Raw genomic sequence first — 24,037 nt, 5'->3', positions numbered from 1 at the left:
GAAACGCCCTGGAAATCACCAACAACACCCTAGAAACAAGGAAACACCCTGACAACCACTCAGAACACCTTATCCACCTTTTAACCACAAATTAACACTCTGTGTAGCAACACCCTAACAACCACTCAGGACACAACAACCACACAGAACACCCTAGCAACCTTATAGTTATCCATTAACCACTAACCACTCATAACACCTTAGAAACTGCATAACAAGACCCTGACAACCACTCAGGACACCCCAGCAACCTTATAGTTATCCATTAACCCCTCAGAGCACCATAGAAACTACATAGCAATGCCCTAAAAATCACCTAAAACACTTTAACAACCATATAGTCATGCATTAACCACTCAACACCTCAGAAACTACATAGCAACACCCTGACAACCACCCAGAATACCCTAGTAACCTTATAGCCATGCACTTAGTCATCAGAAAACCATATAAACTACATAGCAACACCCTGACAACCTCTCAGGATGCCATAGCAATCATATAACTACGCATTAACCCTAACAACACCTTAGAAACTATATGGCAACACCTAGCAACCTTATAGTCATGCACATACCCCTCATAACATTTTATAAACTACATAGCAACACCCTGACAACCACTTAGGACTGCCTGGCAATCTCCTAGCCATGCATTAACACCCAAGAACACCACAGCAACTGCACAGCAATGCCATGAAAACCACCTAAAACACCTAGCAACCACAAAGCTAAGCATTAACCACTCACAACACCTTAGTAACTTCACAGTAACACCCTGACAACCAACCAGAACACCTTAGCAACCACCTAGTTATGCAGGAGCCCCTCAAAAAGCTTCAGCTATTACAAAGCAATGTCCTGGCAACCACTCCGAACACTCTGGCAACTGCATAGGTACACATTAACGCCTCAAAACATCGTAGCAACTGACGGAGCTGGGTAGATTACTTGCAAACTGTAGTCCGCTACTGATTCCAAATTACATGACATAAATTGTAGTTATCAACGTAATCCACACATTGCACATTTTAGGTAATATAATCAGACTAATTTATCATTACTTTTAGATGACTTTTGACCCATCTCGTTTATCACATTGATTTAAAAAGGATCTTGTACCATAGCGATATAAAAATGCAAAGAAAAAGAAAACAAATTCCATTCCAAGTGCCTTAAACATTAAATTATGTCAAGGTTTCCCAACCTGGGGTTCGTAAAGTAACTGCAAGGGGTTTGTGAATTTAATGAAAACCAAATAATTAATTCAATTATAAAAAATTTAAATTAAAATAAGTCATTAATTAAGCCATTTTATTGCTATTGAGTAAATAATATCATGTAATCAGTAAGAAAAGTAACTGTCGTCTGATTTAGAATATTTTATAGAAAATGTAATTTAATCTAATTACAAGCACTTATTTTTTGAAATCCAGATTACATGTAATCAGTTACTACCCTACCCTGCTCTGAGAACTGCATAGCAATACTCTGGAAGAACACACAAGTGTTGAATAGTGGTGAGTTTACACAGTCAATCACAGACAATATAACAATCTAGTTTTTAAGGAGCTGTTTTCCATAATATGCTAAACACAGATTTTAATACAAAAGAGTATAGAAATCAGAGGTAATCTACTGCCTCACATTTCCCCACAGTGCTGTTTGCATGGAAAACCTCAGCATGCAAAAGACAGCACTGATGACTGCGATGGAAAAATACACACATTATTACTTATTTATGGCTGAGATGACAATCAGCACGCACATAAGGGCTGGGTTTGGTGCACGGGTATGTGCATGCAGGCTAAAACTTTATTATTGCTCTGTTTTAGTGACAACATGCTAAGTTTAGATCTTGCACCTGTTGAGTGGCCAGCACAGTCCAGGCCCTGATGAATTATAGATTAGGGACCGGACACAAGTCGAATCAGGTGATCGTGACGTACGGTACAAAAGAAAAGCATAGTGACACCAGAGGAGATCAGCTGACGTCTAAACTCGGACACTCTATAATTTATTCATCAATTTTCCTGCCATTTGCATGAGCTCTCACCATGCTCACAATAAAGCCGATAAGGGAAGGTTTACTTTGTCCAGAGTGCACTTAATGGTACAAGATCTTTGGAGATGCATAAATTAAATTACTTATGCAATATTATAAATAGAAAACAACCAGTAATGACCCAAAGTGGATGGAACAAAGGCAAGGGTGGTGTAAAAATATAACATAAGAGTAACATTTGAGACTTAACACTGGACTGTGCCATAAGTCCACATCAGCTGATGAAAAGTATTCAATACATCCATCTATGAGATCATCAGGGCTGGACATGATGACTCATCTCTCAATCTCCCCCTTCCTGCAGTATTTGGCTTTATTTCATGAGGATCTTGTAAGAACATTCAAGGTCTAAGTTTTATTATCAAACAGCAAAATCAGGACTGTTCCCGAATTAAATTACCCTAACAAGGTTTTCCTTGCTCTTTTCAAATGACAGAGTTTGAGGACAGACTCCAATGCTCTCAACCCAGGCCACCCAGACCATTTACAATACCAAACTACAAAAAAACTAGTAAATCAGAGAACATGGTTGCAAAGTTGAAAATACATTAACATGACCACCCACATTTGCATAGTTGTGTTTATTCAGAAACTTGACGCAACCTGATAACCAAACTATGCTGGTCTGCAAAGGTTAGCCAATCATAAAGAATGTAATTTACATGGTCTAAAAATGTACAGCAGTAAAAGCTAAGGGTGCAAAATGGTAATGATAATAAGTTTTATGGTGCAAGAAACTGTCTAACATAAAAGTGGACTTAAAAAACAAAAATAAAACCTGAAGCGTGTAGGGTGTGACCCATTTAAGTGATTTTCCGCTTGCATTATCTTGCATCTAAATCTTAATCTATGAAAATCAGTTTTAGAACAGTGTGTTTAAGTGTGTCCTTACCCCCGACTGCAGGTCCTTTAGTGTGTGCGTGAGGATGATATTGAAAACGGCATGGGAGCGACTGCTTTCCTCATTCATATTGGTGGCTGCCACAGTGCGGGATTTATTCCCCTCAGACATCAAGGACTCAATGTCCTTTGGGTAGGAGAAGGGACACGATTAGAATCTCAGACATGCTTTAAAGGTCAGAAATACTGCACACTTGTGCATACTTATTTTTTTGTAAAAAAAAAAAAAAAAAAAAAAAATGCCAAAGCAGTTAAGATGTCCTGAATATGGCCCCTAAAAATAAGGCAGGCAAAATGCAGATGAATTATGGTTACTGCAAAGTAAACTGTTTTTAGGTTTTGAACAGAGTTAAATAGGGCTTCCACAATGATCACTTATGGAATCTCTGGAATTCTACAGAATGGATTAAAATTTGTACAAATGCGTTAATCCAAAGCATTGAACACATTAAACCCATTTAAACTCAACATATTTTTAGTAGAATTAAAAGAATAGGTGACAAATTACACAATTCCATGCATCAAATTCTGCAAAAAGTCATGGAAATCTGTTTTTTACAGATTATGTGCAGGCTTTAGAATGACTAAGAGTTCCATAAGACCAAAAACATCAGCAGTGACACGTGTCATATCGTGAGCTGACTACAAACATTCCTACGGTGGGATTTGCCAAGCATCAACTGCAGACCCAAAGAGGGGATAACTGAGCCACATGATCAACTAAACGACAGTATATATTGGAAAAAAGGAGGTGAAAGTTCAAACACTATGTAAAGTGCATGTTATTCCACTATTAAATATATTTTTGTCCTATTTTGTTACCTTGTAACTTTCTACCGCAAGCCTTGATAGACCATCAACATAAGGCCCCAAAACTTTATGCTCTCTCACTCTTAAGGCCTGTCGACTCCTGTGGGAAAAACAGATATTGTGTAAGATCTACATCTACAGCAGAGTAAAGCTCAGAGATTAAACATGAGACACAATAGGCTTCACCCTTTGGGGTCCAGCAGGTCCCGGACTTTCTCATTATAGATTTCCATATAAGAGACTTCCACGGTGAAGCTCTCTTCCTCTCGCTGGTGTTGAATGGTTCGCTCAAACAGAGAACTGCAGAGTCTGGGGATCAAACCGGGTTGGTCTGCCGAACCCATCATGGTGTATGACTTCCCAGAGCCTGAGGGAAATTACATGTTCTCATGTTACTTCAAATAAATAATCATTACTTAAAGGGGTCATCGGATGCCCATTTTCCACAAGTTGATACGATTCTTTAGGGTCTTAATGAAAAGTCTATAACATACTATTGTTAAAAAATTCTCAATGGTAGTGTAAAACAACACCCTTTTTACCCTTTCAAAAACAGCTCTTTTCAGAGCAAGCCGTTTTGATGCATGATGCTTTAAAAGCAAATGAGCTCTGCTCACCCCACCCCTCTCTTCCGCGCCGCTCTCTGAGAGACGGTAAACTTTAGCCATATTCATCGTGTTACTTGCTAACTAGCACGTTATTAGGAAAGGCGATTTGCAAATATAAAAAAAAACAAAAAAAAAAAAACATATACTCACTTCTTCTGTAGGTGAAGCTGGATCACGAATGATTCGTGCGAACATAGACACATTTAGGTAGATCTGGGGATGCATTCCCTTCACAAACAAACGTAATCCACTGCATCTTCAGCGGCTCAGATGTCGGGAGTAAATGACATCTGCTATGTTCATTATTACATCCAAAAAAAGAACACCTCAATCGCTTAGGAGTCATTCTTGTCTACATCTGCTCCAGCGGTGAAACAATGGCAGACTGATGACAGCTCACTCGGGGTAGGTCTAAGGTAAAACGCTAGTGTCAATCAACTATATTGGGAGGGCCTGGGTCAGTGTGACGTCCCATAGACAAGAAGCTGAGAACGGCTTGATTTGAGAAAGGGATAATGATTTTAGTAGATTAAAAAAAAATATTGGTGGATTTTTATCATTGTAGGGTGGTGTGCCAACACACATTTATGTTCAAACAACATGTAAAAGTGCATTTTGCATCCGATGACCCCTTTAAAAAAATAATCACATTACAAAAGAATGGTTATGTTTAGAGTGCTTTTAAAAAAAACTGAGCAAAGGTCATTGCGTACAAAGCATTACTCACCAGTCTGCCCATATGCAAAAATACAGGCGTTGTAACCCTGAAAGGCATTGTGCAAAAGACTCTCCCCAAGGCACTGAAACACTACATCTTGGCCTGTTAAAATATGATTGAATGACAATTAAGACAGACGTCCATAAATGTGAATCTTACAAAAACCTGACAAGAACATTTTTAAGTGATGTATGACGCTGACATAACAATTAAACTAAAATAAGGTTATGGTTCTAAAAATAGGCTTCACTGTAGCTTCAAAATGATTCATCATGTGAAGGAGAGAAACAGGAAAACAGGAGAAACCATGTATTGCTGTGCTGAAGTGCATGACGACACCTAAAGAAAAACCGTTTAAAAAAAAAATTCACAAAAATAAGAAAAAAAGAGTTTCTTATGGCATAATTTCTTATAAAAAAAATGTGTAAACAAAACCTTATCTTCACTAGTAGAACAAAAAAACCTTGTTAGTACAAATGCTCTTGATGTGTAAACAAAACCTTATCTTCACTAGCAGCACCAGCACCAGCGCGAGAACCGTCAAAATATGATACAGATGAGATATTTGGTACTGAACCAAAAAACAAAGTGGCTTCTTCAAGATGTGTTTCCAGAAACTGACCAGCAAACTTCTCTGTCTCCGACTCATCCATCGACCAAAAACAGTAGTCATAGGCGAAGGTCTTGACAAAAGGGGGACAGATAGATAGAGATAAAAATGGTTACTATGTGTTTCCATTTGTTCTATTCTATTAAACTTGTATACTGTATGAATGTTCTATCAAACTTGCATTTTGTGTGATGTAAGCATGTTCATTTTAGACAGAAATGAGGGTCATACCTTTGGCTGACCCCTGCTGCAAGATGAACCAAGGAGAGGGTGCATATGGGAAAAGACAGAAAAAGAGCTTGTTTACAACCAAATCAAGTAAAAGACAGAAAAAGAGCTTGTTTACAACCAAATCACTTATGCATGTATTTAGAAGAATGAAAAATTTCAATGTGGCTGCGCTGAAGTACAAGATGACAAGTAAGATTCTGTATAAACTAAAAAAGTCCATGTGTTATTTTGGATGTGATATCATGAATATACCAGGATTGAATGCCATGGTATTAATAGAGTTCTATAGAATAATATTTACACTGGCAGCCAAAAAATTTGAATAATGAAGTTTTTTTTTTTTTTATGGGGGGGTTAAGCTCAGCTAGTCTGCATTTATTTGATAAAAAAAAAATTCAGTAAACACAGTAATACTGCAAAATCTCATTACAATTTAAAATAATTGTATATGCTAAATTCAGCTATGCTGTCATAGAAATAAATGTGATTTTTAATTATATTCAAATAAAATAATTATATTCAAATAAAATATATTTCACAATTTTGGCCGCCTGTGCATAATAGTACAGTACATTTTCCCCTGACAATATCTGAGCTTTAATTATTCCAGGAAGTTCAAACAAGCTTAAAAAACAAACAAACAAAAAAAACACTCTAATTGTCCAAATTCTGTGGACCCACTGACTCACAGCTGACCAAAATAGCATGTCATCACCATGAGCGCACTCAAACGGGACCAGGAACCAGCAGCTCTACACACAATCACACATCCTGGGTGAGTCCATGTCATCAGTTGTACTTTGCTCAGTGGACCTGAACACAAACAGACTGTCTCTCACTGAGAAAGCCTTGCCGTTTACAGGGTAAATACGCATTTGGAGCCCTGTCTCAAAGTTGTGTTATCTGTAGAGGGCACCTCAATGGCTTTGCACAGCACTCTGTGAACACAATGACCTAGGCCAATATAAGCATTATTGACAGACTGTGGGAGCGTATTGAAGGATCCTAATCACTCCGAGAGCACTGTGCCTTTCCAGGCCAAATTAATTCAATTCTGTTGTTGTTCTCGGGGTAATTAAAAAACACAAATGCAAAATGCAAAGCCCTGTTCCAAACCATAATGAGCTCCTTAAACAACAAATAGAACAGAGCGAAAAATCTATTTAAATGAAACATCTACCAAGTATTTTACCTGATATTTGTTTGTGCCATGAACTTTTGAGCACTGAGCTATTGATATATGAATTAATGTATAAAATATTAATATTTATTATTACTATTATTATAAAGATTTACTCTATTATAATAGATTTACTCTATTATGCATTGAAATTTGTCTTGGAATACATGACAAACAAGTCATAAATAATAATAATAATAATAATAATAATATTATTATATATGGACTCGACCAATAAGTGTTTTTCAGGAGTTGAGGCTGATAGCAATTATTACAGATCAAGTAGTCCAATAACCAATATTTTGAACCAATATATATGCCTGTTGTAAAAATTAAAATTTATAAAATTTATAACTAAGGCGTAGGGGTGGCTCGATACCACTTTTTCAGAACCGATCTTGATCCGATACCAAAAATTCTGAGTATAGCCAAATACCGATATCGATCCAATACCAGTGCAGTTTTTTTTTTTATCTGTGTAGAATTTCTATATCTCAATGTGTGTTGAACTGATCATCACTCTTTTATGTGTTACACACAATCTACTAAATATACACAACTTTCTTATAAAGAAAAAATAAAAATAAAAAATATATAATCATAATCTATGACAAGAATACTATTATAAACTAGGTTAGTGGACAATTCAGTGCACAATAATTAAATAAAACTAAATGTTTGTGAAAAAAAAAAATTGTGGGGAACAAATAAAAGTGAACAGGTGTTGGACTAAATTTGGTAAAATGTTACACATTGCTCTTTGTATGGTTGTAAAATACATTCATGAAAAAAGTAATATATTTATAATTAAATATAAAGAGCCTACTATAAAATTAAAAGACATTTCTTTTAAATGTAAAGCCAGTAATGAGGCAGCAACATATGATAGATAAGATGAACAAGAAAGGCTATTAATAATTAACTAATAATCTGTCATTGTGCAAAAGTATAATGATACAAAAGGCCCCAATACAGAGCGGCACAAAGCACTTCTGCGCATCCCGTGTGCAGAATGATGTGCTTGAAGCAACACAGAGTCACAGCACGCATGCACAGAGCTCGGCATAGAAAAGTTCAGAGCACAAAGAGAAGAGACATTGATGCATAGTGTATTAAATCTGTGCGATAGTTTATTGAGCATTTTCTTTAAACAGTTTTAAATCTCAGTTATTGTGCTGGTGAAGAACAATTCATAGTGCTCTCTACTCCAGTGCTGTAATCTAACACAGAAGAAATGAACACTATTTAGAAACAAAACGAAACTCCACCAAGATAAAGTCATCCAATGCAAAACCATTTATCTTTATTTACAGATCAAGTATATTATTAGGAACAGTAACTCATCTTGGAGCAACATGAAGTTTGAACGCTGAATGGAGGATGACAGACAGCCACAGCAGAGAGAAGATTTTGCATCAACTTAACTTAAATATTAATTTGTACCTCACATTAAACTGTGGAACAGCTTCAGAACACTTGGAATATAGTGCACGAAAACTTTATGGTGCTTTATAATGTTTTGTGGCTTTCTTGGGGTTTAACAATTACACAGAATAATATACGCAAAATATCGGATTTGGATTGGTCTCGTGATCGATACCCCAATCCGGCTGAAACTGCCAGTACCGGAGCAATACCGATATTGAATATTGGATTGGCGCACCCCTACAAGGGCGCTGACAAAACTTTCTTCAAATGCTTTAGCAAATCACCTTTAAAAATGACCAATTCCGATAACCATAAAAATCCTTAATAAACGGTGGGGTTGATAATCATCAACCCCTAAATGGTTTTGTTTATTTATAGTAATAATTTAATCTTGTATTTTTATTTGTATATTTACAAATAAAAACATAAGATTAAATTATTACTATAAATAAACTAAACTATTAATGAAATCAGCTAAAAAGTGGTTTCTATGTAAGTATATAAGAGAGCTTGGTTGATCCAAAATATGAAGAAAAGCTTCTCTGCACAAAAGAATCATACACAATAAGCCAAAAATGGGTGTAAAATTAAACAGGGTCAATTTCAATTGAAAAACAGTTTTAAGGATCTCATAACTAAGGACATCTAAGATGTGGAATTATTGCCAATTTATACATGCCTTCTGCACATATAACAAAAAACCCTATAATGACCATCTTCAGCAATGGCGATCCTTTTTATGATCCCAATCTAGAAAATCTACGTCCATGAGAGCTTATGGAAATCACCGAAGCGTGTACAGCCATGTAGGTACACGGCGAGCAAACAAACAAGCGAGGGATGGAAAGCTGGGGCAAAATATGCCTGGATTCAGTTCCAACGACCCCGGGCTCAGCTTGTCATTTAAAATCAGGCCATGCCACACTTGCGGTATAATAAGTTGCACGATGACATCCCCCCACGTCACACCACACTGACAACTGAGAGAGATGTTGGCCCCTGAAGGAAGTGTCAGACTAAGCTTCATCTTGAGTTCCTGGAGGAGGTCTGGCAAACGGGGTGGACAAACACACATGGCGGATATTCGGAAAGCTGTGGAGACAGCTGTATATCTGTAACACTAAAAATAATGTTTCTGAGTGACAGTCCCTCAATTCTGACATTGAAATAAATATGTGGATATTCTTAGAAAATGATCTTGTCTCCATATTATCTGTTTCTCAAAATCTAGCCTTGCTATCCATTGCTGCAGGGCATAAACTGCATGATACAGATAACAGATACTTCAGAGAAAAACTAATCTAATTTCATGCATCATAGGAACATAACGAATGCTTTACAAGACACCTAAAGGACAGATTACAAATTCTTGAGAATTCTCTACCAAACCTCCACAGCCAAGGGTGTAGCTTGCAGTAGGTATGTGTGTAGTGACAAATGAGTTCACTGGTTTGTGTGCTACACCCAGACTACTGCTAATGCTCGCAGCTCCCGCCGCCGGCAACTCCTTTCCCAAACACTCGTTACAAGTCCTAGTGACTTTGACCTAGTACTATCTGGCAAAGCCTATACTAACTATACCCCAGTCACATTTTATCATATCTGATTCGCCAGCATGGCGAATACAATGATGTACTGTCCATGATGGAATGGACAAAGTACTGAAATGAATCATTTCAAACAAATAACACTACTTAGCAATGTTTCTAATCTTATTTATTACTCTGAGCACAACTGTAGATTCATTCCAGTAATTAGCTACATGGCTGCCTTTTTCCTCATGCAATGTTGATTTAAAATGATCTGCTAAACAGTCTTCTCTTATTTATGTTGGGCTGAGAATTTAAATCATTTTAGTGAATCGCTTCATTTGGATGATAGGCGTGAATGAACCAGTGCAAATATATGATTCAGTGATGCACTTTTTTTTTTATTTAGTGTAAATATATCCGTTTAAATCAATATAGTCACCATAAATTAAATGTTTATCATTTCTATGCTAGAAAAATACTACTCTGATTGCAGAATATACAGTAATATGACATGACAAAAAAAAAAAATTTAATCAATTTTTTAAAAAAATCATTAATAAAATAAAATGAATCAATTAAAAATAAATAAACAAGTGTTTAGGTATAAGTTTGCAAAATTGAAATAGATGCTTTGTTTATCACTACAAAGTTAGCAAAATAAAATAGTTAAATCAATTAATATAAAATAAAACAACAATTAAAATAAAAACAATAATTAAAAAAATACATAAAATAAAATAAAATAAAATAAAATAAAATAAAATAAAATAAAATAAAATAAAATAAAAGACAAACAGGTGTTAAGGTATAAGTTAGAGAAAGTAAAATGGGTACTTTGTTTATCAGAGCAAAGTTAGATTCATGTTTTTGACTGTCCAATCACGGAAGCCATGACAACCCAATGACAACCTAAGGAAAGTTGGCAGCTGCTCCCAAGTTCCCAGTCTGGTTTCCAAACATTGCTGGACTAAACCCGCAATGCATCACTCTGTGTTGTCCTAACACGGCTGTCCTGTACATCTGCACAGATTGGAATCATCCATGAGCCAACTGTACAAATGAAAAATGCATATGCTGTGCCTCTACGCCTGTGCCTGTTTTCCCTACAGGAGACGGAGGCATGTGGTTGTTATTACCCAAAAAATGCCTCAGTGACAGGTGAGACCAATCGCTGAGAGACACTCTAGCTAGAACTGGGATCAGCGCTGCAGTGCTGTTAATCACATGAGTTCTCTCATGATGTCATCGAGTAGACTCGCGAGTAATCTTGTATATTGCTTTATGACATTGTTTTTGTGGGAGTGAGTCAGAGGCTTCCTGATATGAGGCAGCACTGACTGAGCAGAGTCCTCAGCTGCTGGGGAAGACACAAGCTCTCACTTTCTTTAGCAATCGCACACACAAAAACATTCATTTAGAGAGTGACGGTTTGGCACAAATCAACAATTCGAAAAATTTGTGATTTAAAGGGGAAAAACTACAGTCTTTCGGGAATTTGACTGCAAACTCTACAAGTTAAATATACAGGAAAAATAACAACTAACATATTAACAACTAATTCTTTTTAAACTCTACCATTCAAAAATTTTGTGATTTAAAAGGGGAAAAACTACAGTCTTTCGGGAACTTGACTGCAAACTCCATAGTTATTTGCAAACAAAATATCTAACATAAAAAACTGATATATTACCATCTAGCCCTACCCACAGTTACTGCATATAAATCAATTTAGCTCACTGAAATCATGTCAAAATGAATGATTAAATGTTTACCACACTTACAAAAACATGCTGTGGCAAAGTTGTGGCAAACACTGCAATGAAGGTCATTGGTTTAAAAAAATTAGACTTTGTTCGCCACATAATAACAGCAAGTTAATCACAAACGGTTGCTACTTTTATTAGTTGTACTTTTATTATCCAAGGAACTGTCTATAGGGGAGGAGGCTGCTATGAAAGACTGTGTCAACAGTGTCGTCCCTTCCCCCACTCTCTGTATCCCTCCATTCGCGCTGCAAACAATCACCACTCTGGTTTGGTGCTATAACAGTATACAAATGAAACCGAGACCAAAGCACCACAGGCGGAAAATAAAAACCACATTGACACCACCGGAGGGAAAACCCTCCATTTACAGGCTAAAAAGTGGTGGTTGATTCGAGTCTGCAGTCTAGCAAACAAGCCACTGGCCTCAATCTGTCTTTGACTGGCATCAAACACACATTTAATTCCGCCACATTCAATCAGGCTTTCAAGCAAACTCAAGGAGCATTCCAGTAACATGCTTGCGATTTCATTTCGAGCTAGTTAATGGATTCACTCAATGCTTCATCAGACTATCCTAATATTCCTAAAAGGCTTGAGGAAAGCATTTTCTACAGAGAACCATTTAAATCTCTCCTTTGAGAGAGTATCGACCACTCCAAGGCAAATTGTCGACTCAAGGCCAGGACTGTAAATCCCTATGTCTTTGTCTGCATTCTTGCAGGGGCTGAAGTCTGAGAACAAGGGGGAGGAAGGAATGAACCTTGATTATGGTCCACTGCAGCTTTCTTATGGGTTAGTGATGTACTCTACGGTGACAGCTGTCAGTGTAAGTATGCCAGAGACCGAGGGTTGTGGCAAATGCTGTCTAACACCTTGTGGTTGGGGTTCGCATGACGGGCTAGTCAGAAAGACAACCTGACCGTGCACTCGGACGCACATGAACTCCCCTTCAGCTTTTGGGCTCTGAGGTCAAGTCATTTAAAATAAAAAAAATGTGATTCCGCTTCGGTTGCTTGCAAATACGCAGCCTGTGACTTGGAAAGATGACATTTTATACCCTTGACCTAAATTATGATCCACTAGATATATGTCCTAATGAATGTATGCGCACCGACAGATGCGGCTTCATGCTTGAACTTAATGCTCTTGAGCAGGCCGAGGGCAACAGGATGCACTCTAGGGCACGTCTTCCACATGATGCAGAAATTATTTTCCTAAGCTAAAGACACCCAACTGTGCCTCAATGTCTTGGTAATTACAACAGTGTAACGAAAAGTACACAATTAAACTCAACCAGCAGTGCTCATTAACATTATGTGACGCCTCATCCAGTCGTTTTCACTGATTTGCTAAAATGTAAAGGTTGGTAAGTCGGCATTAGCCATTGTAAGATTATAGAGAGAATATATAGATTATATATATATACATATTTCATCATATACACATACTGAAAGAGGAAAGCTGCATTACAGCTGAAGTTCCACAATTTCTCTGAATAACAACACAGATACACGTATGCAGAGTTGCTAATGATAAAATGTAACCTTGATCCAACTAGTTTTGAGAACTGCACCCTTGGCATTGCTTGAGGTTCTTGCTGTACATCTCATGTGAGAGTGTGCCTTTGGAGAGATTGACAAAAAGCTGTGAAGGAAAGGTCGTGCTGAGATGGTTTGGGAGTGTTTTATGCAAATGACTAACCACGGGCATAAGGTCGCTCATTTAGAATACTCCAAATTCATTAACATTAGAACGTGGTTAAGAACTAGTTCATGTGCATACGCATGTGGTGTCATTAGGCAGAAAGCAGAAATATTGTCTTATATAAGGCTTTAATAATCATTTTAATTCTACGATGATAGCAGAGAAAGATATAGTTCTAAAAATCGTTCTCAATATTAAAGAATAGCAGAGTTCACACCACAGCTATAATAATTGACAGCCAAAAATAATCAATGCTGCTGTCACAAGCTTGAGAATTTAAAGCGGCGTGCATGAGAATAAACAGACGATATTGTCCACTGGTGTGGACACTAATATAGTTATCTTTATAGTTATTGTTCTTTGTGTACAGGTAGCCTACATTTATCTTGTTTTAAAGATTTTTTGATATTTCTACTGGAAAACAAGTAATAAACACATTAAAAACACATAAAAGTCGTAATTTTACCACTGCATATTGTGAGATAGGAGGATCTAACCTAGTGTCTATGACTTGATGAAAAAAAAATATATATATAAACATCTTAGATCACTGTTCAGCAACCTCTTATGACATGGATCATGTACATGCCTATTCAAGAAGCATTCGTGACATTTAAGATATTGATGGTATCTGAATATGCTTTTTTGAAAATGTGACTATAACTTAAGGCATCTGTGCATCACTGCAATCACTAATAGAGCTCCATGTAAAGGAACTTTGATACACAGGGTGGCGGTTCTGTGAGTCTTCAACACACCTGAACTCATTCTGACTAGTGTATGTCTGGCTGATTTCCTGTCTGCTAAAAGCACGCCCTGTCTCTTCAGTGCTCTTTGGTGCATTTAGGTGGGATAGTGGTAGTCTTGATGTGCTGGCAACTCCTTAAATTAACAAAATCTAACACACGCCTTACACTAAAGGACACAGCTGCAAAACACTGTTAATAATCCTGAAATAGTGGGGAGTGACAAGCAATTATTCATCTTTGTGAAAAATACAGAGATTTTTCTAAAATTACAAGTATGCTATTTCTATTATAGAATACATAAATACAGTCAAAAATACATTGATTTGCCAGGCATATACAAACATCTGGTAATAATACTTATTGCTCATGTTTGGGTGTGTTCAGTGTTCAACCTGTCCAAAACACCCCTAGGAGCTACTTGCAAACATAAAACCTTTCAAATGTCATTTTCTTTCATTAAAGCAAATGGACAGGCACTAAGATTCATTCAGCCTGAGTATGTGATGCCATCGGACATGCTGAGAGCGGTACAACCACACAAAGGACTGAAAGACGAATATACACGGACATATAAACATGGCATGTAGCCGTCATAAAAAAGATGATCTGGAGTGTGTTGTAGCGCCTGACAGATCATAATTAATATGAAATGCCAGCAATAATCTGCATAAATCAGGCTATTTTGGTCATGTGAACCTTGCCATTTGAGGCATCTGCATCGCAGGGGCCATTAACGGGGCCAGCGATTGAGCGCAGCATGTCACATGAACTCAACGCTGCAATTAAACTGTCTGTTGTGCGAAGGCAGCAGGCGGCTCGACCATTCACTTCCAAGTTTAAAACCTGTTCAACCTCTGTCTTTGTTTGCACTGCACGACAAGAGAAAGCAGAGGGGAAAAAATAATTGCTCTCTCTTGTTTACCCGCCATAAAAGTCAGAGGAAATGTTTATGGCCGGCAGATGCTAAAGCTAGCTTGTATTTTCCCCTTTTTCCAGACACAAGAGCTCCTCAGCTATGGATGACCTAGGGTTAACCCTCCTTCTGCGTTTCCGTGACAACGGAGGGCAGAGAAAAAGAGAGGAAGTCAGACGGAGGAGAGTTATGCCCCGACACACGGCAGGACGGAGCAAACAGCAGGCTGCGTTAAAAAGAACTGCACGTCCACATTCCTGTTCTCCCTCAGCCCCCATCGCACGAGCAGTCCGACTGAAACTGACAACGATGCACACGTTCTCAAACCCCTCATGAAGGGTCCAAAACATGAAATATCTTATTGAGAGAGGAAGAGAAACAAATGCTGCTCTTGTTTGGAATGGAATTCTAGGCTACAGCATACTACTGTACATACTTCATGGTATACATTAAATATTACTGTTTAAAAATTATGTGTTCTTAACATTTTAAAGAGTACCATGCTGTATATTTTTTTTTGTTTTAAATCAAAGAAGTTTAAATTCCTCAATTCTTCATTTTGGAGAAAGAAATGGTTATTTTAAATCCAATTTTTTTTGCAATGATAACTCAATCCGATCAAACAAGGAGTCAAGAAAAAGATGTTATAAACAGCGGCAGATATTGCATCTGCTTCATTACTCTGGAGAAGGAAGCCAAGTTGAGTGAAAAGCATTGTGGGATACAGTAACCACTGCAGTATGCAAATGTAGTAGGTCACTGGGTATTCTGCATACTAGTAGTATGCTATTCTGAACAAATCACAAAGTTAGTAAATCTACACTACCGTGCAGTTTAGTGTCAGGGAGATTTTCAGTGTTTTTTAAATAATTTTGTTAACCAAGGTGGCATATATTTGTTCAAAAACACAGTAAATGGCAATATTGTGAAATATTATTACATATTAATTGTTTTCTACGTTAATATTGTATAATGTAGTTCATTCCTGTGATAGCAGAAATCATTCTAATATTCAGATTTTGTGCTCAAAAACCATTTCTTATCATCACTGGTGAAAACAGCTGCTGCTTAATATTGTTTTGAAACACTGATATATTTTTCCTTGCTCAATAAAAGTATTAATATAGTATGTCTGATTTTCCAATTTAACTTACCTGGAATCTTTTCCTAGGTTTGCCGGGTACAAATATGTTTGATTCCCCTCCATTTCCACAACACATTTTGTGTTCAGGTCCTTTTCTGTTGGGAAAAAACACATTGAGGCAATTTAAAAACCAAAGAATATACATTTTCAATTTATTATGAGCTGCATCACCTCAAAAAGAATCAAGCTGTTAAACTATAAAAGAAAAACGGATACAACACCACTAAACTGATCAGATGAAGCATACATCGTATGGAACTGCTACTCTAAATATGTTTGTCCCATCTCTGTCACTTAGATGTATCTAATAAGACAATCTTATGACCTATTGAGTTCCCAGTCATCCTGATTATGCAGAACAAAGGGCTAAAATCAATAGCAGGGGTTAATTTCACAGCACAAGATGCTGCTTGAGGACTGAAACCAGAGAGCATTCTGACACAGAGAGTGTTCCTGAAATCCCCCACCACTATTCTCACAGATATGGAAAGAGTTCAGAGCAAAACCAACTATAATTTCCCTTGACAGGCTGTCAACTACATCAGCAAAAAAATCAGTGAAACTAAAACAATGATTATACACATGCTAGATGATATATGGCATTCTTATTAATATCCCTTTTATTCAATACTTGTGTTAACCAACTATTTCCAAATCCATACTTCTCCAAAATTGAATTAAATGATTTCAGTGTGAATGTGACTGCAATGTAAGTGCAATAAACTCATCAGCAGGTCATGAGTTCTCAAATGGGAAAATAATTTAAAGCAAAAATTAATATCTCATGCCCGATTATGTATTAATTTGGAATGTAGTGATGTAGTGAATGATCTGCCTCTGATTATTTTGCAAAACTGACCAGATTGATAAAATGTGGCATATACCGACAGTGGATTTGGTTTTGTGTTTGCATTACATTATTCAATTTAAAACACTGGAATAATTTGATTCAATTTAGGAAAAAAAAATGGACCAAACTGAATAGCTGGCAAACACAGTTATTTAAATAAACAATATTTGTGCGCACAAATGCATGAAAATAATTAGAAATTTTAAACAAAAATTAAAATAAAGTATACACAAAAATTGTTATAGATATTTGACATGGGAAGTAAATTAAGCAATTAAATATTAAAGCATTTTTGGTCCTTTTTTTAACTCACAGAATATGTTTCGTTTAAGTTTAGTTTAGGCTGCAAGACATAAAAACACAGAAACATGGTCAATGAACACAAGATCCAGTGACAACACAGCACTGGCTATATAGTTCAAGTGACACTTCCATGAACTGGCACGAAACTCTCTCAACACTGGCCACATGCCATCGGGCCATCCTTAATGTTTAACCCTGGGATTGACTCGGGTCTCAGCTTGGCCAGAGCCTTCACAGCGGGAAGAACCTGCAACAGCATTCCTTCAAACACTATGTCAGCAGCAAGCCTGTTGCTAAAGCAGCTTCCGGTCCAATAAATGGATTCCAAATAAAGTCTTGCAGTTCGGTCAGCTGAAAGTTTATGATGCACTGCTGACTGCTGACAAACAAAGGGAACGGCCTAATACTAACACACCCAATCCAACAGAAGGCCAAAGCATGTTTGAAACCAACAAACTCTCCTACCGACAACAACAGGGAAGTGGAAAGCATTTGCAGCTGACTCAGAAATCCTTGGAAAGGATGCAATCCGAAGCCACACTAGCTGTGACAACTTCCTGTTAAAGCAGGAAACAACTGGTTTCCTCCCAGCATTGGTGGCCAAGGTCCAATAAGGAGACCCATCTGGATTTACCACAGCTAGCCAGTCCAAAAAATCTGAATTTCCTGCATTATGTCACTCAGGTGAGAGCGATAAGCACATGTAATCTTGGCAACAGTGACGAAGTGGAAAGATTGACAGAATCCTAAACACAATAACACAAAGACCAAGCGACTATTTATCTACAGGGAACAAAAGGCAGTGACAATGCCCTAAAGCTAATTTCTATAGTTATTTGCCTAAGTTTATGGAAGTAAAACTATTAACCAATGCATGGTTCAGTCTGCATTCTTCAAGCCATGCAAGAAGGGAATGAGGCAATTGGTGTACTCAAACTAACTTGGTAAATCATTAACTATTTTAACCTCTATATCCCTTTATCCACCAAAAAGGTTTTTTGAAAATATCTTAACATAGTCTTAGGATTTAATATGAATATTTTCTTAGAGGAATCCAAACACATTGTTGGCCATGGGAACATGTTCTGTTATGCAATGCTGGCAAATAGTCTATTCAGACTCCCTTCCTGCCTTTGTCCAAAATAAAAAGAGAGAGAGGCAGAGAGAGACAGCGCAAGTAAAACAGAAAGTTTAGCGTCATTTAGAGACTTTCACATTCAAGCTCTCTCTGTCATATGAAATAACGTCTGAAAAGTCTTTGGAACTGGAACAATACAATAAAGGTCAGAATTCCAGCACTGCAAATGGAGACTGGGAAGTTTTAAAGGATATGTGACTCAGAAAGCTCACACAGGCTGTCAGCACACCATCAGTGCTGGAGTCTTGTGACCGAATGTTACGCTCCAGTCGGACACGTGACCCCGTCACTACAATGCAGCAAATATTTCACGCTTCGGTGGCTTTACCAAGACACATGTTCTCCCACGGCAAGACCCGCTTTAATGTCATGCGTTCATGTGAAAGACATGCAAGTAATCATGCAACTAATCTTGGAGAAAAAGAAAAGGTGAATAGAAAAAAGGAAATTTAATTAAACAGTATGTATGACATTAAGTGGTGTCCTCTGGATAGATAGATAGATAGATAGATATATAGATAGATGGAAAGAGAGAAAGATTGTGCATGTATCAAATATTCAGTTTCTGTGGTCACAGAAAACCTGGAAATGGGTAGTTGACAACTTCAAGCTGTGTAATGTTATAATTTATCTCAACCAATCCTTTTATAAATGCTGTATGTTTGATAACGTATACATACTTTGCACTCTTCGTATTGTTAATGAACTTCACCAAATATACTAAAGTTGAATTACAAAGTTCACATCATCTGACCCAAATATAAATAAAGTGTAACATAGATAGATAGATAGATAGATAGATAGATAGATAGATAGATAGAGATTTTTTACCAAGACGAATTCCTTGTGTGTTTAAACATACTTAGCAATAAAGCTTTATGATATAGATAGATAGATAGATAGATAGATAGATAGATAGATAGATAGATAGATAGATAGATAGATAGATAGATAGATAGATAAATAGATAGATAGATAGACAGATAGATAGATAGACAGATAGATAGATAGACAGATAGATAGATAGACAGATAGATTTCACCTAGGAATTCCTTGTTTATGTAAACATACTTGCCAATAAAGCTCTTTCTGATTCTAGATAGATAGAGAGAGAGAGAGATCGATAGATAGATAGAGAGAGAAAGAGAGAGATAGATTTCACCTAGGAATTCCTTGATTATGTATACATACTTGCCAAAAAAGCTCTTTCTGATTCTAGATAGATAGATAGAGAGAGAGATAGATAGATAGATATATATATATATAGAGAGAGAGAGAGAGAGAGAGATCGATAGATAGATAGATAGATAGATAGAGAGATAGATAGATAGACAGATAGATAGATAGATAGAGAGAGAGAGAGAGAGAGAGAGAGATCGATAGATAAAAAAAAAAAAAAAAAAAAGAGAGAGAGAGAGAGAAAAAAATGAGAGAGAGATAGATAGATAGATAGATAGATAGATAGATAGATAGATAGATAGATAGAATCATATTTTCTATTAACTCAATCTGGTCATGTGACCCAACACAGAGAATCCAGCTGGCATGGCCTGATCAAATGGACTTTCTCAGAACTGTCAAACCCATTACTGACCAGATTAAATGGCCGTGTCACAAAACCTAGTGTGCTGACTATCTAGACATCTTCTGAGGACCACACGGACGATTCAAACGCCCAGGAAAGCCCTACACTGGGTCTTGATCTACAGGCTGCATGTGAACTGTGCTATCAGGTGACAGAACTGAAACTCGACCCACCTCTCCGGTTCATGGGCCGGACCCGAACCGCCACCTTCACGTTGGAGTTGTTCAAATTAGCGTCGCCCATGATGTCTGTCGATATATCCACGAGAAGACGTGTTATAAAACGACCGAAATGCTTCCTGGCAGCTACGAGTTCATAAAATAAAACTCATCTAGAGATGCCCGTCACAGGAGTCCCGTTTAATCTGTGATATCTGAAGCGTGTCGTGTCCAAAAATGTCCAGCATCGTCCTTATTGGGTCGTTTTTCTGCGTTTTGAACGGCACAGTAAAGACATTGTCGCTTTTAATAATGTAAAAGAAAAGTTTAGCGGAATGTCTTGACAGCTGGAGATTTAGTTGGATCAAAAACAAGAGTCGAGAGCAAAGCCAGCTCCCTCCTGGACTCCTGTCACATTCACACTGGGTCAAACTGAAAATGTCAAGACTTTTGTCCAGCAGGAAACCGAGTTAACTAATAAGGCAAGCAGGGTTTAAATAGTTCATGCCTGGCTGTGACAGTCTAACTACGAAGAAGAAGGTTTTGCATTTAAGAAAAAAAATATACCCTGCAGGTGTTTTAATCCAGAGAAACACTGCATAACTGTTTCAATGGAGGTTTAATCGTATTTATCTGAATAAAGTGCAATGCAGGCAGATCTGTATAATGTTTATCCAAAACTATATCAAACAAATAAATCAATGTTCGCAATGCACGGGACTACTAGATGTTAGGCTATTAAATGCTGATCTGTCAATGCAGCGCTTTTACATGTAACGTTACAAAATAGCAAACAACACGGGTTTAGACAGAAATACCATTAATGTAAATGTCAACATCCTACTCTGGCAGTTATTTCCGAAATCTGATCGCGAATTGTTGAAATGACAGGAGATCCCACAGCATCTGATGCGTATTTGTTGAATTTTAGGGGGTTTTTTTCAGGCTGGGTCCAACTTCACGAGCTGATTAAAACAATGGTGCTGCTCTACATTTCCATCCAGCTCGCTAAATCTTCTGGTTTAATATCCAGTATGATGGAGACAAGACACGCGTCTTCTATAGAATTAGCGAATCCGGGAAAATGAAGATTGGAGTGAATTAAGGACTCCGGCGTGGATGTTACAGTCGAAATAAGCAGCCGCTTTATTCCATGACTGAGCAGCGTGAAGCCAGTGATGTTAACCGTGATCTATGACGCCCAGCGGAAGTTCGTCTTTCAAAGTAAAAGTCCTTAAAATAACAACACAAAATTATTAATAAAGCGATTTCATTCATACATACGTTCACCAATAATTATCATTAATTTATTATTATTAATAATTAATAATCAAATCACCAGTCATGTAACAGAAACAATAATAATAATAAGTATTATTATTATTGCAGTAGTAGTCGTACTGTAAGCTTTTTAATTACATGTATTTTTTCTCGAGTCAGAACTGAAAACCATCCAATTGTGATCAGCTGATCCCCTGGAACAGGCTTTTAACTTCCGATGTGGAAGAGCTGATTGTGTTTGGAAGTTCATGTCATTGTGCTGAGGTCAGATGTATTTCGGTAACGTAGTTCTCCCTTTTAAGTCCACCTTTTTCATCGTTAACAGACATTTTAATATCCTATCCATATAAAGTTGGATGTTCCAAATGCTCACACAACCTCAGTGCGATATAGCTTTGGAAAGAGAGATGGTTCTATAATATTACTTATTTTAAAGAGGTTAAATACTGCCATCATATGATAAGTACTTTAAATGATAGCACAAATAAATGCAGCGATTTACATTCTGTAAATTCTCTTGAACCCCGTTTAAAGGTCTAGTTTTTATTTGTTCATGTTGTGCGACACCTGCTGGTCATATTTAGCACACTGACCCACGCGTCCAAAACAAATACAAAAAAAAAAAAAAAAACGTATATGACGTTACTTTACATGTTTATATATATTTATGGTTATTAAAATGAGTGCATAGAGATCTTAGAGAGACGGTATTTGTATGTCAGATACCAACAGAGGAGGCCTTTCGATAATGTAGATCTTAAGTTAAATGTATTCGAGCTAATAATTTGTCGTCCCAGTTTCTTGGTTATGTATTACTGTGATATCCCACTAGAGGATGCTGAATTCTCAAATAAAACCACCCAAATGTATTTTAATGAGACCAAAGGGATACAATGACAACTTTTTAAATGTTGTAACATTCACTTCATTCTAAAATTATGATTCCCTTATATTTAAAATATTTTGTATTTGAGCTGAAAAGCGATCAGAATTATTATACTGTCAAAAAGCGCCAAAAAAAAAAGTTTGATCAAGACTTGTAACTAAGTTTGCTTGAAGCCGAGTCACTTTTCTTGCACAGTAACACCCACTGCACTTACATGAGTAAGTCGTCTGTTACTGAAATGTCATGCTCCACCCTGTACATAAAGGTTGAAAATAGGAACAATAATTGCAGATGAAGGAGTGCCTGCACTTAAGTGAAAGTTTAATTTGTTCTTCAAGTAGAAGAAAAAAAGTTGTACGCACATGTTCATGCATCAGCTTTGCAGTGAAATCATGTCTGCTCAAGAACAAAGAGTCACAAAATGGAGAAAACCCAACACAATTAATATAGCTGTCTATGGTAATAAGGGCAGAAATGTAAATACAATTTGACGTTTGCTGATTGTATCATTTATTTGGAGTTGCCGCAATTGTGCAATTATTGGGAAAGACCCTATTAAAGTCTAAATTAGATTTAGATTGGCTTACCGAACAAATCACATCCATTAATCACAATGTAAGCAAAATTCCACAGCGAAATTGAATCCTGGTGGTTTTTTCAGGATCTATGGCTTAATCATTCCAGTCTGGGTACATACAGTGCACTTTGAAGCTTGGTAATTTAGTGTAAATGTTAGAGCGTGAGGGGTCTGACGGGGCCTGAGAGGGAACTCCTGTGATCTGTGTGGCTCCGAGAGGAGGGGCCTTCCAGGGGAAAGGGCATCTGCTTTGAATCCCACCACGCAGGCCGCCTCCACCCCACTGTTATGCTTTCGCCTCCTTCAGACCTGAAGATACTATTAGATCAGTAAACCACATCCACTTCAGTGAGCTCATTTCCATTGCATTACTATGGGTAAATATTTGTTTGTTGTGTAAGGTTAAGAAACCCCCTAATCGTAATTTCAGAAATAAAAGTGTGGTGGTAACAAATGTCACTACTCAGTGGAGGTGATAAAGTTCCAGTACCTTGCCTACAAAACAGATGTGCTAATATGAGACTCTAACTAACAGCTAATAGAAGATTAACTTATTTAGCGAGGTTCTCTTCTAACAGTTGCTCTCCATAGAACACAGTTAATACTAATGCCTGTTATAGAGGCCCTTTCATTCATATTGCAAACTCTTCCTCATCGGAAATCTTACGTGGCTTTTTTGTTAACAAGAGCAGTGCTATTACTTTTCTGCAGCGTTCAGACAAGGGTTATTATAGTTAACTGTGACTAAAACCTTAAAAAAGAACCTTTAACAGAAAATGAAATATTAGTGAAGAACTTTTCAGCTAGCTGCCAAAACAACATTTCTCATTTTCACTTTAATTTGATGTACTAAAAATAACTTAAACAGAAATAAATAAATAAATAAATAAAAAACAGTATAT

At 37.1% G+C, this 24,037-nt stretch overlaps 1 protein-coding gene across 1 annotated transcript in view; it reads right to left on the bottom strand.

Annotated features, from left to right (window-relative positions):
* The window catches only part of LOC109076419 (kinesin-like protein KIF13B), a 42,761-nt gene extending 21,164 nt beyond the window's left edge, over nt 1-21,597 (bottom strand). The window contains exons 1-8 of the mRNA XM_042741984.1: nt 20,407-21,597; nt 16,368-16,452; nt 5,942-5,957; nt 5,723-5,783; nt 5,110-5,202; nt 3,961-4,141; nt 3,787-3,874; nt 2,957-3,091 (exon numbers count right to left, since the gene is read on the bottom strand). Of these exons, the coding sequence (XP_042597918.1) occupies nt 2,957-3,091; nt 3,787-3,874; nt 3,961-4,141; nt 5,110-5,202; nt 5,723-5,783; nt 5,942-5,957; nt 16,368-16,452; nt 20,407-20,476 (729 nt within the window). The 5' untranslated portion in view covers nt 20,477-21,597. The remainder of the gene's footprint in view (nt 1-2,956; nt 3,092-3,786; nt 3,875-3,960; nt 4,142-5,109; nt 5,203-5,722; nt 5,784-5,941; nt 5,958-16,367; nt 16,453-20,406) is intronic.
* Nucleotides 21,598-24,037: the final 2,440 nt, after the last annotated feature.

Source organism: Cyprinus carpio, chromosome B17, assembly GCF_018340385.1.
Source record: "Cyprinus carpio isolate SPL01 chromosome B17, ASM1834038v1, whole genome shotgun sequence".
In the NCBI taxonomy this organism is placed as follows: Eukaryota; Metazoa; Chordata; class Actinopteri; order Cypriniformes; family Cyprinidae; genus Cyprinus; species Cyprinus carpio.
Note: the sequence above shows the minus strand (reverse complement) of the source record. Positions and strands in the feature narration are given on the sequence as shown.